Source organism: Poeciliopsis prolifica, unplaced genomic scaffold, assembly GCF_027474105.1.
Source record: "Poeciliopsis prolifica strain line A6 unplaced genomic scaffold, Auburn_PproV2 SCAFFOLD001, whole genome shotgun sequence".
Classification (NCBI taxonomy): Eukaryota; Metazoa; Chordata; class Actinopteri; order Cyprinodontiformes; family Poeciliidae; genus Poeciliopsis; species Poeciliopsis prolifica.
In genome coordinates, this window is record NW_026562376.1 from 18,593,154 (window position 1) to 18,610,858 (window position 17,705).

The 17,705-nt window shown below is 40.8% G+C and overlaps 1 protein-coding gene across 1 annotated transcript in view; it reads right to left on the reverse strand.

Moving 5' to 3' along the window:
• Nucleotides 1-4,513: 4,513 nt before the first annotated feature.
• The window catches only part of shisal1b (shisa like 1b), a 48,786-nt gene continuing 35,594 nt past the window's right edge, over nucleotides 4,514-17,705 (reverse strand). The window contains exon 5 of the mRNA XM_055029054.1: nucleotides 4,514-8,068. Within this exon, the coding sequence (XP_054885029.1) occupies nucleotide 8,068 (1 nt within the window). The 3' untranslated portion in view covers nucleotides 4,514-8,067. The remainder of the gene's footprint in view (nucleotides 8,069-17,705) is intronic.

Genomic DNA, 17,705 nt, shown 5'->3' on the forward strand with positions numbered 1-17,705 from the left:
TTTGTTTTTCTAACAAGTTTCAGATTTATATTACCTTCATCCACGTTTCCATCACCTTGGAGCCACTTGATTTGTTCGTTTATTTTGGGATACGTGAATAGAGCTGCGACATGCCACTTTTTTATTTGCATAAAATGTTAAAGGGCCTTGATTATCTTCCTTCGACTTTGTAAAACACAATGAGATTTGCGGTTGTGACGTTATAGAAAAACAAAATGGATATTGCTTCAGAACAAAAATCTACAAAAATGAACAAATTGAATTGTTTGTTTATATATATGAGCAATAAACAATAATCAAGCATTAGACCATCAGAATAATCTGATCAACTTCCTCTTTGGTTACACAAGATATATGCAAAATATAATCCATCAATTCCAGTTTAAAAATGAGTGGGATTTTATTAAATCCCTCTCATTCAGTTTAAACATCACATTCTAGACTGCCTTTGTATTTTCAACGGCATCTATATATTTTTAACACAATGAATTGTTCAACTGAATCGCTTGTTGGATAAACTCAATCGAAATCCCTCATCAGATCTGCTTTAGGTGTCATGACATGACTCCACCACTCCGGTGACTTTACCAATCGTTCCACATCCATATTTTGAACATCAAAAGTCCATAATGCTGCTGATTGAAGACCATAACTTCAACAACATGACACACATCTCCAGATACCTTCCAGGAGTCAGAACTACAGTAGTTTATCTGTGTATAATAAGTCCAGTTCAGGGTGAGGCTGTGTGCTGCATCAGATGGATCTTAATGTGGCGTCAGTGTTACTGAAGCTCCCGCTAAAGTAGGCAGGGTATTACGAAGCCGAGGTCTAATGGAGTTTTAATAGATAAATGTCGGAAGGATGTATCTGTGGCTCTGCAATAACAACAGGATGTGGAAATCCAGACAATGGCTTTTAAATGGTGATGGATGGCAGCAATTTGTTTCATAAGCACGAATAGGAAGAGTGCTCATAACTGGGCAAGTGGAAAGTAAAATGGACTCTGATGGATTAGGGTGGAGGTGAAGATGGCAGCAGGAAGAGCGCAGCCTCGCCACCTGAACCTGGGTTTTTATCTCTGGCAGAGTTGGTAAAAGTCAGAGCTTGTTAGGAAATCCTCCACAGGACTTTGTTGAGGTGATGGAGAAAAGCTTTATTGGTTGGGGGTTCAGGGCGGGACTCTTGTTGGAGGCAGGCGGTAGCAGGTGTCTGGTTTGAAGCGAGGTGTCGAGTTCTCGTGTGTCTGTCTGTCTGTCTGCTGACTTTTTCACCCTCAGCTCATCGCTTTAATGATGTTGCCATGTTGGCGAGCTCTGAGGCTCTGTCCCCCTACTGAGGACCGCTGTCTAAGTGATAGATGCATCATCGGGTAATGTGGTGACTAATGACGAGCCGCAGAAGATAAATTAATTTGGGGGTATATTAAGCTATAAAACCAAAACTTAACAAAAGGCAATGAAATTAAAAGGTCAGCAGCGTCTGGGTGGAAGGTATTAAAAACTTTTTAATGGTGTTTTAATAGTTTGCATTAAATTTCCAGAGCACAATGACAGCGAAATTAGTTAGGAAAATATGTGCTTTTTTTTAATCAAACATTTCTACATATATATCACAAGCGAAAACGTTTTCATCTGCTCTGTTTTTGTATTTAATCAAGTAATCTTGGATTTTTAACATTTGCTTGATGATCTGCGGTGTAATTGTGACAAAAAAGAAAATAATTATGCAAAAGGGCGAACACTTTATCACAGCTCTACTGTTCTTGTCATGATTTAGTTGGCATGAGTAGTGCTCCACTTAGGAATGTGAGTTCCTGCGCCATCTTCCTGATAAGACGAAAGTCTGGATCTGCTATTAGATCAATACTTAGCATTTCCCGTGGAAATAGACTCGCTGTAACCGGGACTTCTTGTCTTGCAAGCTTTTGGCTCGGCACAAGACGCCAGCTTGCAGAAAGCACTCAGACACGACAGCACGCAAGGTGCAATGTGGTCTGGCAGCGTGCTGCTGACAGAACTAATGTCAATTAGTGACACCAGAACTGAAGAGCCGGTGCCACTTGTCTTTTTAGCCGCGCAAATACAGCAGTCAAACGAGCTGCTAGCAGTGCCGCTGCCTGTTGGATGGTTGCAAACTCTCGTTCTTTCACAATCCAGGTGTTTGTTTCTTCACGTCCAAACGTCACGGTTGTTTGTTTTTAAACCAATGTGCTCATGACATCCAATGCCCCCTTTCCACTGGCTCTCACTGTTCACCGTGGGGGCCCCGCGGCCGCACTCTCTAAATCATTCTTTGAAGAAAGTCCAACGAACCCAATGCAATCTTGGCAAACACATTATGGGATTTATGTGGGCAATTTAGGAAGAAATACTACCTTACCAAAATGTTTTGGTGGGAAGTACTGTATATCCTAAATCTTTGATGTCCCTTCGTAAATCTCTGGAAACTGGACAAGTGAAGGAGAAAAGAACGAGTAGTTAAACCTCAAACCGTGTCCTGAAAAAAAGAGAATTTGAAAGCTGTGTCTTTAAGAAACGTGACAGAAAAAAACTAGAAACAATGAATTTAAGCATACACTCTTTTTTTCTGCTTGAATTCTGTCTCCAAAGTTAACATCTTTTATTACTCTTACTGTGATACTTGTCACCATTTTCTCTCTATTAAACAGTTAAATTAACTTTATTTATAGATTATGCCACAAGAGAAGTTGGTACTAATTGCTGCTAGAGTAAAAGTGGATGTTTCCTTCTTTTTAGCTTAGAATGGATTTTATACAAGTTTCCCCCCCATCAGTATTGAGTTGCTAAACAAAACAGGGAAAAAATAACTTTATTTCATACTTTAGGAGCCTTTGGTACATCAGTAATGCGTAAAATGATAATAACAATAATAATAATGATTCTGTAGAAAGTTGTTGTTAGAAACCCCTTTGACAGACTCCATTAAGTTACGACCTGTTTGAAGCAAGACTATTAAAAAAAAATTGTCCTCAGAAGACAAATGCTCCTCATCTACTCAGTGGATTAAAATAAATCCTCTTCCTGCTGCACACAGGCTGTAAGAAACATCCACCTGAATCCAGTTTTTTGTTGCACTTAATCTCAGCTGCTCTTTTTTTCACCGTTGCTTAGAAAGTTGTTGCAGAAGCGTTTCGATTGATTCGGTCATTTGTCTCACCGCAGTAATGATACTTGTGTGTTTGCTGATTTGGGAAACTCTACAAACAGGAAGGCAAACTAACCTTCAGGCTTCCTTATGACTTAATTTAGCTGCAAATAAACAACTAAATGACTAAAAACATTTTGACAACAAAATCAAAAGCTTAAACCTGAGACCTCCAGTTCAGTCATTTCATTTTTTGTCACACTGACTTCGGGGGAATATTTTTTGGATTGTGTGTAACAGACCAACAGACGTTTACAGCCTCTTAAAACGTTTTCCTCCTGGATTGTCTGGTATTAATTAATCTAATCAACCACGTCTACTAAAGAAAAACATTTCCTCAGGACGATGCCACCACATTTAATGGTAGAAATGATGTAAGGTTTTACGCATCGATAGTGGAATAATGTTGTGGAGTCTGATCGATCTTTAAAATTCACCGCAGCTCCAACCCCGACCCGTCTCCTGTGCTTCCTCGACTGATGGTGTTTGTTCACTAATGTTTTCTACCGACCCCTGAGGGCCGTCAGAACAGCTGGAGTTACAGAGGATAAATTACTCGCGGGCAAACTCTATTTACTGGCTCAATGGCGGTTCTTAGATGAATGGCGCCCTGGGCTAACCTCTCCTTTTTGGCGCCACACAAATCCTACGACGGCCCAATTTATGAAAACATCATTTCTACACATTACCTGTCATGCAAAGTAAGAGGTAACGCTTTGACGCTAAACTTGAACCTCCCTCAACTTCAGCTTGGCGTGAAAACCCAGTTCAGATCACCACCGACAGAAAAGTCCTTTTATTAAAAAAAAATATATATGGCGCTTGTTAGGAGTCTCAGATTAAAAATGGAGGCCAAATAGAAATGCTCGACACTCTGCAGCTCCAAATTGTGGCCTCTCATTTTTTGCTTTTTGTAGTTATACCATGACAATGGGTATAAAAGTTTTAAAAGTGCAAAAATACTTTTTCAAGGTAATAAACATAAATTAGTAGCAATAAATAGATCTGGCAATAGGACCTCTGCTTCTTCCCTGATGTTTCAGGTAATATTTTATTTCAATAATTTTGCTGCTCCGCTGCACAAATTTAAACAAAACTAGAGCTGCGATGGGATCCAGGCCCGACCAAAAAAAAAAACAAAAAGCAAAGGTACCCCCTGGCCCCGCCCCTCTCCTTCCTGTTCCCCGTCAGTCTGCCGTCACCCGGCGTCTTCGCCATCAAACGATGAACTACATACTCAGCATAGTACATTTACAGCCTAATTTTAGTCGCTTCGTTCGTGATCCTGTTGATGATTTTCCTCCCTTTTTGTCAAAGACACCAACTTCACACAGAGGGATTTAAACACACTGGAAAAGATAAAACTTTATTATTACTCCCTTTTGTGACAATACAAAGTCAACGAGTGCAATTACAATCTCACTGAAAAAAGTTACATTCTATCTAGTAGGAGGTACATAGACAGAACGCGGTGCACGTCATGGCCTTCGTCGCCCTCATCGCCACACCCAGAGGAACGTGAGGTATCGACCACCACAACGCTTCTGTGTACAGGTGGGGGTTTGACTGTAAGGCAACTGTTACCATAACAAGCTGGAGAGCCCGAAACAGCTGTGTGCTTCCTCTGCCCCCCCCCATCCCTCCCATCTGTTTATTTATTTATTTTCGGTACAGGAGAAAGGCTTGAGCTGATACGATTAACAGTACCACATCACGTCAGGCCAGAGGAAGGACTACTGTCAACGAAACAGAAAACATCACAAAAAAATAAATAAATAAAACCAGGTCGGAACATTGAAAACAAGTCAGGATTCCTGAAACATCTCTGGATGATGAACTCCATCTACGATCCTGCTACTGCTTGTCAGAGGCATATTGAAATTATGTTGGATTTAAAATTTCCTGGGTAAGACTAATGCATTTTATAATCAGTGATATGGAAAGAAAGAAAGAAAGATCTTCCTACAGCGCTAAAAATATATATAACGTAATTCTAAATTGATCCAGATTTATGGAAACTACTCTCCTGCCGCACCCTGTTAAAACTCTCACCTTCCTGTTTGCTGCTGCTGTTCGTCACACTCTGAGCCAGCGAGAGTAATTTAAAGCCAGAACTGAGCTGTGGGCCAATTATTTCGCTTGGACACATCCCGCCTCTTCCCTGCCCCCTAGAAGTTGATGGAACAAGTCTTTTGGGGCAAGCGCGCAATTAAACTTCAGCGACTGAAAGTGGGAATTAAGTTGCTCTAGCGGCTCTGCAAATTTGAATATCATTGGAGATAACGGGTAACGGACGCCGTTCGGCCGCCGCCGATCGGCTCCACTTAACCTCCGTGGAGCGCTGAGATTAAAGAATCAAATCCTCCATCAGGTTTGTTTTTTTTTGTTTGGAGTCAGTGGTCTAATGACCACAAGTTGCTTTGTATAACTTTTCCACAAAGAAAGGGATTTTTTAAATACTTTGGCCCGAAGCATTAATCTTCAGATGATTGTAGAGCTGAATATTGTCCTTATATCCTTTAGTCAGTCAATTAGGAATCACTTTGGTGTTTCTGTAATTAATATTCGGAGCAAAAGTGACTCCAATGTCTCTTTAAGCCATTTAAATGTGAATGCTGAGGTTTTATGACTTTGTCCACTGTGGCAGATCATTAAGTGTGTCTAAATGGGACCCGACTGAACGAATAAATCAGCAAAACAAAAGGACAAAGCAGCTGAAGACGTTTCTGCAAGTTTAAGATAAAACTCGAGCAAAGCATTCATTAACGGGGCAAAACAGGCGGTGGACTAACAGGCACTAAAATCAGTGTGAAGTCGCGATAGTAGGTAGTTATATTTAACTCGTTTATAATCACTCATCAATCCAAAATAAATAAATAAATACACGTACAGTGCTGTGCAAAAGTATTCACACCCCTACAGGTTTTTCTCACACTTTGCCACATCACAACCAAGAACCTCGACGTATTTTCGGAGAATTTAAAATAAAATCCAGGGCAACCAGCCGCCTTTCGGCTGAAGCTCAGTGAAAATCCAAATGTTTGACGAAGGCCTCAGGTGGGAGAAGCTGCTCTTCATGTGGCACGAAGACAGGAAGGGATTATTATTGAAAGAAACCTCGAAGAATTTCTATTTTTTTGTTTGCCGCATTTCGTGTTTAGGAGGTTCTGCATACGTGAGTGAAAAGGTTCTCTGATCAGATGAGACCAAGATATATTTTTTGGCTACATGTCAAACATTGCGCTTGGAGGAAAACACAGCAGATCACACTGAATGTACCATATGTGACAGGGAAAGATGGTGGCGCCATTCATTGAGCTATTTTTCAAAGCATGGGCAAAATATCTTTTGTCCGGGTCAGAGTTATGAACAACTTAGGATTCTTCTACTACATAAAATTCCCAAAAATATACATCTGAGGGTGTGGTTGTGATGTAAACAAAACTTTTAAGACGTCAACATGGTTTGAACACTTTTACAAGGCACTGTACCGTGGTTTTAGGCTTTTGTTTTGTAAAACCAACAAATTGAGACTTGAAAATCATGGAGGGCATTTTGACTTGCATTTTTCAGTAAATGACTTGGAGTCTGAAAGCTCTGATTGGATGTGACTCTCCAGTAGCTTTCTGCCACAAAGCGGTGATAATTTAGCTCCTACCAAGCTGACACAGGAATCTTTGGAGACCTTCTTACGAGTCCATTACTCTGAAACACGAACATGTTCTTTTCTCTTCCTCCTCTCTGCATACGCGGTCTGCGGTGAGGCGTTTGGGTGATTTTCCCAGTCAGAACCTACTGGACTCATGGCACCAGTTCATCTTTCTGATTAGGCTGCTGTACATTATTGCTGCCAGTGTTGATGGGGCCTGGATGGATTTCCTTTTTTTGTTTTCTTAAATCATGGCTAATTATCAATTACCAGAGCAGGATACAGAGTGCTCCTTATAAAGGAGCTTAATGTTGATCGATTGCATCATATTGCTAATGAAGCTGCCGCTTGTACAGCTTCAGACGAGTCGTAATATTACAAACTAATCTTTAAAGTATCGAACTGGCTTTGTTGTTGCGGACGTGTTTAAACTTGGCATAAAGCTTCCTGCTGCTGCGAAGGCATCCCTGATCCTCAATAATGTTCTGGGTGAAGAGACAGAACCTTTGGAGGACTTCATGTCAGGATCATGAAACCACCAGGGGACAAACTGTGTGATGCTGTGTCTTTATCAAGGAGGAGTTCAAACATTTTCTTATGTTTTTTTTTTTTTAGCATCACTGAGAACACGTTTGTCTGGTTTTAACAACAACAAATAAAAAAAAACAAAAAAACATTCTAAGTGAGATGCTCAGCATCAACCTAAGCAGTTATATGTTCAGAAAGTTAGCCACTCATAGAAATTCTCCTACTAGTTCACATAAATAATTCACCAAATAGATAATCCATGACTGTGTCTAACTGCTACTGAACACAAAGTGACACAGCGGTGTGATAAACATCTTATATCTACTGTAGAAACTGTGTCTGTAGGCCGGCGGGCTTTCGGGTTTCCAGTTCGTCGCCGGCTGCTTTTAAAGGATCAAGAAAAACCCTCTAAGCAGTAAAATGAACCCGTCTCTCTTCTGCTGAGGCTGCAGCTGAAAGAGTCCTCTTTGATCATCTCTTCCTAAAAACAATTAAAAAAACCCAAACAAGAATAATAAAAACAAAACCTGCTTCTGTCCGTCCTCGGGTGTTTGTGCTCATTACGTATTGGCAGTAGTCACTACAAACTACTACAGTACGGCCAGGCCGAAGGTGGTGACGAATCTGCAGTCCACGCTGCAGACGGGGTTCTGGGACATCTCCTCTGTTCTGTATAAGGAAACCAGGTGTTGCTACTCTTCAGTTTGTCCACGCAGCATTATTCTGTTCAAAAGGAGAAAACAACAACAACAATGAGGTCAAAATGAACCGAATTCATCTCAGGTTAGAATATGACACAGTTGGGGAATTAGCTGCTAATTAAATAGAGCTTTCTTGCATCAAAACGATGAGCGGTTTATCATTTATTTGCCAGTTCCAGTGTTCCAGTGTTGTGACGTGAAAAGATGTCATAGCAAACAAGAATTAATACGATACACAAAAAGAAATATTCAATTCCTTGACACAGTGTCTTCCAGGTTAATTTGTTAATTTGTATCACAATTGTGAGTCTATCTACTGCCATTTTGTCCCATCTCACTCGCCATTTCCTGCCTGTAAGCAAATCAGTTTATGGCCATCTAATTTAACTGCATGCATTTTTTTTTTATTATGTTAAAGTAAGTCGTTCCTTATAAACTGAAATACATCGTGGACAACTGTAACCATCCCTTTAATGAGACTGCCAACAACAGAGTGCCTTCAGTCAGAGGCTTCTTCTTATTTGGTGTAATACTGACTGCTGCAGGAGATCCTACAACAAATCTTTGAAGAGACTCGGGTAATGCAAGTCACAACATTTAGTTTCCTTTCCTTTTTTTCAATTTAATGGAATTGTTATTATGAATCAAGGGGATTAATTATCATAAAAATCTCTTGTACAACTTAATAAAATGGCTCTTTATTTCCTGAAAACTGTGTTTTCCGTGTAGCTTTGATCAGTGTTTGTGCCTCTTTCATTTTCAAAATATAACAACCCATCCAACCAAAACATTTATGTGTCCTCTTGTTGGTTGATAAGCGTTATTGGAGCCATAAAACCATATATTTCTATGATTGATTGCCATAGTAAATTTAAGACGTCCCATGGATGGGTATGAATTGAGCCACGGTTCATAGAGGATGTCCTGATTTAAAAGACAATTACATGACCAAAAATATTGGGCATAATGGATACCGAAACTGCAAAAATAAAGAAAAAAATGACAAAAGCGTGATATTACTAATATCCAACTGAATGTTTTTATTTCTTACAAACAAAACGGTCGGACTTGTGATCGACTAGATCACCTCTAAATGTATGTTGTGTGTAAGCAGCTGTCAAATGACATCCAATACAAGTTATCAGACGTTTGCAACAGCTTCGTGCAAAGGTGATCGTACTTGGTGTAATATTCAGAAATAGTTGAAACGTAAAATGAACATCCATGTGTTTGAAGTTACGCGGCAGTTCTTGCCTCATGGAGAGATTAATGATCCCTCGCTTTTTTTTTTTTTTTTTGCTGTGGCCTTTCACACTGCCAAACATATGCAACCTCGTATGTGTTCTGCAATGCGAGCGGCAAACGATCTGGAAGCGTCCCGCATGCGCAGCAGAGGACGCGATGACGTCAGCGTTCTGTGTTCTTTCTGCCAGCCGCCATAAAAAAGAAGAAGCGCTCTGTGTTAAACATGGATGGAGCATAACTTACACATCTGAAGTTGTTGTCCAACCAGAGCAGCATATTAACAACAAAGTGGCTGTTGTTTTTCTTCCTGTCGCACAGAATAGTCAGATCTGCTGAATATCATTGACGTTTAGAATGTGACCGGGACATTAGGTCACATTTGAATCGGATAACCAAGTGGCCCGGGTCACATTTAAAACAAATCCAACCTGCGTTGTTCAGACTGTCATGAGAAGAGCGGATGCAGGTCACATTACGTCCAAAAAATGGGAATTAGGTGACTTCAGGCTGCAGTGTGAACGCAGCCTTGGTTCAAGTTCTTAGGCATGAGATCAACTGGCCATGTTTTGGAAGAAGTAATGATTATTGGCTTCTGTTTGTGAAGCTGCTTCAGGAGGCTTTTGTTTTACACTGGTAAAACAAAATACTAAGTTTGGATTAGTAAAAAATGAATCTGATCTGAACCGGTGTGCGGGTTCGGCGAACACGGCCGTGCTCAGGGTCTGTGAACCTTCTTTCCTCATCATCACGTCGGATGCGGTCGTCCAGCGTGAAACCAACCCAAATCATATCATCGACAAAGGAAGATCAACATTGTGGCGTGGCTGAGCCAGTCTCTAGATCTCAATCCAACAAAAGGAAATAAAACCTTGTAGGAGGAATCCAGAGCTGCAAGCTGCCAAGCAGCTGTTAACAAACTCTTACTGCTGTGCTTGCCAACAAATGCTCCTGCAATGAGAACCAAGCTGTGGTTAAAGCGCGGATAAAAATGTTATTTCACTCAATGGCATGGAAGTCATTTTTTAACTTTCTGTATTTTTAAATAATAAAGCTACCACAAAAAAAAAAAAAAAAAGAACTTTGATAACTCCTTTGTGAAAAAACCTAGCAAATCAGCAGGAGTTGAATTAATTATTTCCCCTCTGAAATCTTTTTCTCCTTTTAGTGCACATTCAGACTGTCATCACAACAAAGGGAGACGAATAAGCAGCACCACGTTGCCTTTGACTCTGAGGCCTTCTCAGGTCTGACACGCTGTCCTCACCAGTGAAAGGCGGACAGCCCCGTTTTAAATTTCCTTCACAAAGAAAAACAAAGCATTCGGATGTAGAGATGTACCAGAGCAGCTGACAAGATGATTACATGTTGCTGCCCTCGCTAGTCTTCCCCAGAATGACTAATCAGTTAAAGTAATCATATGGGATGGCCGATGATAAAACATTTAATTAACATTTTCAAATTAAATTGCTCATTTAAATGCAAATGAATTTTATTGAACAACGTGGTGAAAATCTGCCCAAGTTAAGAGATTTTTTTTATTTTAATGCTGGCAGTGTTTCCTCGTGTTTTGGGTTGGAGAATTGGCTTCGGCCTTCAGTTCACGGTCACTATGTGAGCAGTGATAACAAATCAGTTCATGTTGGTAGAATGGACTGGATGTATGTATGTTTTGCCTTGCAACGTCCCAACACAAATAACTTATCCAGTGTTTCAGAATTCTTAACCCTCTCAGGCTCAAATTACTTGAAAAGACTGTTTAAGTTGTTGCAAATCTGCAACCCCTGCCTGGAGAGGGTTAAAGATAAGTCAGCAATCACTTTGTCAATCATAAAGTTTTTCTCAACCATCGTTCCTGGTGAAACAAAGGTTAAGCGAAATAAAATAAAACAGACATTTCAGCTCCATGAACTACAGAAACTGTCCGGTGCATTTTTATAAACAGGCACCCGTTCACATTTTGCTCAAAAGCAGTGGAGCGTTTCAAAACTGTACAAAAATGGCTTGACGGGAAAACAGGGAAACTTGATGGAAAATATTAAGAAATGAAATGAATAAGAACCCAGAAATTTGATTTCGCCAGTATCTAAAAGCAGAAAAACGTCTGAGATAAATATGGTTGACCTGAAAATGGAAGCCATAAGGACACATAATGCCTCTGCATCATGAAGTTAAACCATGATGCAGAGGAACACAGTGGATCAGATGCAGCGATGTAAAAAAGTACAGATACCTCTAGTACTTTTTGCATTCAGACAAATTACAAACACAAATTCTTGAGATTTTATAGAAGCCCGCTCAAAGACCAGCAGAGAAATGCAATTTGGTTGAAGTGTTAGTTCGCCACACTGTTCAGATCATGTAAAATCCCAGTATAACTGGTTATTGAATAAATCAAATGTGTGGTTAAATTTCAACAAAATGTGAAAACACTTGGACAGTTTGCTTGTTTTTGAAACCGAAGCCAAAAGTGTCGATTTCAAACGAGGCAAAGCCAGCAGCTACTGCTTTTGACTTTCAACAAAACATGGCATAAGTCTTAAATTAGCATTCAATTAAAAGTTTATTTTCAGTTTAAAACATCTACTAAATTTATTTGGAGCGTCTCAACAAATCTGGAACAATTTTAGAGAAAACATATTTCATTCAGTAGGTAATATTTAATAAGTCGGGAAAACGAATCCATGCATGCATCTCAGTTTATGTGCATGACTAAATGGCCATGACAACAACTCGGCTGCATGCCAGAGAACAAGCAGAGCCCTCACAGTCAGGCGGACTCTTTCAAAAATGCGACACAGAAGAGACGTTTCTGGATATGCAGTGAAGGTAATTTCAAACAGACTGCAGGCGGATGAACAAGCAAGATAACTAACGGTGCTTTTTACTCTCCTAAAAGCCATTTTATTACTCAGAGGGCACGGGTCTGCATCATTAAACCCCTCCGGCGACACGGAGACGGTTTGGTTCCTACCGAACAACACAGAGAGGCTTTCGCTTACGAACTGGTGCTCTTTGAGCCTTTTGGTCAACATTGTTCTTTATATGGGGGGAAAAAAAAAAAAAAAAAAGAAAGAAAAAGCTTATTGGTTTAAATTCAGCTCACAGTCAGAGAACAGAAGAACCAATAAAACAGGGCTGCTCTGCTTTTCAAAAAGCAATTAAATTTACAGGAATATTTTAGGAGTCTGTAAGTCTCGTCAGGACTCCAAGCCCATGTCCGTCCTATGAATCACATCCACCAATCCCTTCTGCATAAATGAGCGGAGCCACGTGTACGCCGCAGTTGGGAACAATGAGCTGTCCACTTTTCCGAGAATTTGTGAAAAAGCTGTTTTATTTTATTTTTTTAGGGAAATTCAGTAGATATTTAAAAAATTATCAGATCGTCAAAAAGGCAGTCTATTTCAGGAATTCAAAAATTGGAATATAGATTCATCTTATGATGTAATTTAACTTCCAAATTTCCACATTTTTGTGTAAAGAAGACAGGTGGTTTGACAAAAGGAGGAAACGAAGCCACCTACATTAAACATGAAGAGACAACTGACCTCAGGTTTCACTTTTCTGTCACCTACACTGCAGCCTTAATTCCTCCACACTTGAACAGCCTTTCACATTTGCAATTTCGAACCAACACCTTGGCAAGAAATGAGCTTCATTTCTTTTATTATTTTTTCTAATTTACTGGGCTGCTAATCTGTACAGACGAAAGTGAAATTTTAAATACTGCAGATATCCCACGTGTTTTCATTACCGCGAAAGCTAAATGTAACATTTTCAAAGACCTAAACCTGCTCGCCTGCTCTCTCCCTTCAACAGAGCTCTGTGTCCGTCTGTCTTTGTAGCATCTATGATGTTAATTAACTCACACCACATGGAGAGCTTCACTAATTGGACAAGGTCTTGGCGTGCTGCTCTGTGGACAGACAGGCCAGGGATAATATTATAATGTACTGTTCCATTATTATCACAGAAAACCAACCGGTGGGTTCAAAGATGGACGCCGATGTGCAGCAGGCAGAGCGAGGCTTTGATCACGCTGTGGAAAAGAAAAGAACAGAACAGAAAAAAAAAGAAGGTAAAATGTTGTTTTAGCTCTGAGTCTGAGGCAGCTCGGCGTCACTTCCTGCAGAGCAGATGTAGAAGTGCAGGTGTTAGGAAAACTTAAAGTAAGTGATGCAACACCACGCAAATGATGGCGACGGCGATAAGATTTACTACACACGGATGGTAACGCTGAGTCACTACAGGGAGCTCTGCTTGCGACGCCTGGTGAGTCAGGTGCGCGCGCCGAATGTGGCCACAGATGTCATCTCGCGCGGACCGGTCTCCACACGGTGGAGCTCAGCTGGCCCACTGAGCGCAAAGCCCAGCTCGAGTGGGCGGACGTACTGCTGCTTAGTGCGGAGTGACTTATCAGTCGCCAAGGGATTCAATATGGAGCTCTGGCTGATTTTGCAGCGGTGTCATTTAATGTTGCCCAACATCTCATTCCTTTCCGTTTTATCTTTTTTTTTTTTTTATACGACTGTCCTGGCAGATGCTCAGATTGAATGAAACCAATAATGAGTCATGCATTTTTTTTATCTGCTGCAAAACAAACACGAGGAAAGAAACCTCCAATGCGTCTTATCCAGTCGGACTGAGATGTCAACGGCTAATCAGGTCATTTTTGCAGAATCTTAGAGCGGATGCTCTACAAAGAGAATACAGGATGAGTTTTGATCAAGTGCAGACAATTCTCAGCGCGAGCTCCCTCACAGTCCCTTGGGTCTGTGAAACCCAGATGGAGGTGAGCTTCGTCAGCACCTGGAACGTGAAGTGGACAAACTGCCCCGCCTTGACCTTTTTCACATTTTGTCAGGCTGCAACGACACACTTCAAATCATTTTACCTAATAAACCATTAGAAAACTAGACTACGATTAAATGGTTCGTATTCCTTTGTTAAAAATACCTAGTCGAAGTCAAGACTTACATAATAATGTGTTAAAATCTCTATATAATTAAGTAAGTAATAGCAGTAAAAGGCGCTTCAGCGAAGCGCTGACATAGGTGGGCTGAACATAAATGAAGGCAACATTTTAAGCCATTAATCAATTTCCTTCCACTTCACAACAATTTTACATTACTTTGCACTAGTCTATCCCATAAAACCACACCAAACATTGGGGTTTCTGTAGAAAAAAAAAAAGTGAAATATGAATAGATTTGTAACGTCCTGTCCCGGTTTGTCTCTTCGTTAGCTCCTTTTGCCAAAAAACATGAAGTGAGTCTGTGGGGCAACGATTCCACAATTATTCAACAAATTCTATCTTGAGGCTTGTGGGTTTTTCTTTCTTTTTTTTTGTGTCTTTCGGTCTTTCCATTCTGAGAGGAACAAACTGCCTTGATTGAGAATCTTTAGTTTCTGAGATACGCCTTGCTTCACAGACCTGAATAGATCAATCAAACTAGCTGCTCGGATTGTAGGAGTTGGACGTTTCACTGGCCACGCTGTATGCTAATGCAGAAAGAAAAATCAGATACAAGCTTCTGGGAAAAAAAGAAATAAATAAAAATCAATCACCATCTCGGATGTCGTTGCCATTAGGCTTCCCATTACCCCGTGAGTAAACTTCCATCTGCAGGCAATTTCCTGTATGCAAAGAGCGGCTGCACCGCTCCAATAAAACCAAGATAAACCACAATATCGGGTGGACTCAATATTTTCCCCTTGAACCTAATTTGCTGGAGAGCAAGGATGAAGTTTTCTATATTTGCTCAATCCGAAGTGGATATGTTGAATAGCGGAGTTCAATAGACGGTATCCATGGAGAGAAAGTAGAAGCGCTTTCTCAGGCCGCCTACACTGAAACCCCCGGCAGATCTGCAGCCGTGTCAACCAGCCGGCTCACGTAGATCAGTATTCCCTCTGCTGAACGTCGAGCTGCCCTTTTACCATCTGCGGATACGTCGACTGCATCGCCGTGCCGCGCTGGCAGCCATACGGGCGCAGGATGCCCAAGTTTCTGTGCGACCGGAGTTTGTTTTTAGATGCCGCTCAGCCAGTTTTGGGACTTGACCCACACTCCGTGTATTTACATTTGGCCCGGTAGATTAAAACCAAGTGGACCCAGTTAGTTTTCTGAACCATGTCCCTGCAGTCTCCCCCTGTGGTGGGGGGAGGGGAAAGATCCCCACAAATAAAACAAGGGGCTGCCTGATGACGCATTGCGTGGGCATCCTCCATTGCGGCCCGCTATCTCCCAGTTTGGTTACTTAACACTTTTAAGAAGTGTGAGCATTATCAGCATTCAGAGGTGAGCTTAAACGTGTGAAACTGCAAACGCGCGCTTCTAATCTCGTCCCGAGAAACTGCCTGTGACTGAATTTAGCTCCAAGCATCTGTCATGTGGCTTTACTGATTGTTCGAGAACTGTTTTAGGTTTTGGTAAGAGTCCGGCCTGCTGCTTTCTGTCCTTTTTTTCTTCTTTTTTTTTTTTTTGAAGAAAGCAGAAACTCTTTTTATAGCAACACATCTTGGACAAGATATGACATCAATCTTGAACAAGTTCGTGTTTGACTTTTTTTTTTTTTAGAGCGTTGATGTTGGCTTCCCTTGTTAAACTAAACATGCACTGCCTTGTAAAAGTGTTTACACAGCATAAAGTTTTCCAGATTTATCACAGTGCAACAACAAACCTCAATGTACTTTACTGGCTTTTTACTTGACGTACCAACACAACGTAGCGTACGTGGTTTTCATGAGTTTTTGTGAAATACAATCTATAACGTAGTGCTCCTAACAGACTCCTTCACTTTTTACGTCCAGCTAAAATATAGAAGGCCAGACTGCGTGATGTAATGTTTACAGTAGATGTAACTTTCTGGCTGGTGGGTTAAAGGCTAATACACTGAAAATCCACCCCTCTTCTGCTAAAACGTTAAGAATTTCTTGCCACTAACGCACACCCAGAGCAACCAGGGTTTACACACGGATCACTGGGTTTCAGCCAGTGGTAGTTTCTTCATCAGCAAAGATGTAGAACAAAACTTAAAATGCAACACATGCCATCAATGTTTTTACGCAGTACCCTTGAAATAAGACAAAAATAACTCAAAGGTAACTGTTCAGCAAGACACATAAGTTTGTTTTGTAATAATCTGTGAATATAGATTAGAAAAAGTACTGGTTAAACTGGCAGATTTTTTCCCACCCATTAAAAGCAGGAAGACTGTCTTTCGTATTTGCAGAAGAAACCAGACAAAAATACTTGCAGCATAACGCTCTAGAACGTCTCACATTTGTTTTATATGTGACACTCATTTTCAGTCCAAGTTCACTTCGGTTCTATGTAGCTGGCTTGATTGAAGCCTGACTTTTGATGTATTATCAGCCAAAAACAGGCTCATAAGTTACTGAACTTGTTATGTGAAAGAGGTTTTAGTGGTGGCAGCATGATACTGTGGAGGCGGAAGCTTTTTTAATTATTTTTTTAGGAGATTCGGAGAATGCAATCAGAATTGATAGGAAGATTAGCTAAATGCAGACCAATAAGTAACCTGTTGGGGCTTTTAAAAATGACATAAATAGAACAACAACCCTAAATATAAAGCCAGAGTTACGATGGAAAATATTTAATTTAAAGCATTTTTCTGTGCTAAAATGATCCAGTAAAAGTCCACACCTAAATCCAGTTGGAGCTCTTTACAATTTCATTAATTAGTGGAGTCGTGAAGTCAGATTGTAACCCAAACATCCCAAAGGAGAAAGTCTGGCAGTCTCTCTGTGAATTGGAGGAAAAACAGGCTCTGATAAGAAGAACTAAAGCTGGTAGAGATGCACCAATAGCTCTGCAGCTGCACTTATAACACAGTATAGTTCCACAAACTGACTCTGAGAGCTGAATACAGCTACACACCACACTTTTCAGATTTAATTTGTAAAACATTTTGATCATCTTCCTTCCATTTTATAATTACACACTACTTTGTAATTGTAGATGTGTGCTAATTGAACCGCGCTAAAATTACTGAATGTGACAGCTGAGGATGTAAATACTTTCACAAGGTGAGGTGGTGAACAAGTTCAGGTCCCCCTTTAATTTGTCGTATTTCAATACTGTTAACACAATCCAGCCAAAAAGCTGGCGCACAGGCACTAGAGGGGAGCCTCAGCCAGTCTAGGATTGATGTGTCCCATCAACCCGAACAGACTTCGTGTCTAATGAGGAGGCTCTGCGGCTCTGTTGAGTCTAAGTTAACCACGTTTCCACCGGCAGAGCGGTCTCCAGATCCCCTCTCCAGCATCCCCACTCCTCCGTCTCCGGGTCCATGCAGTCCACACGGCTTCTCCGAGCCATTTGTCAAACCGTCGCAGCATTAAATTAGCATGGCCCAAGAGACAGAAGAGACCGAACCCCAGTCAGAGAG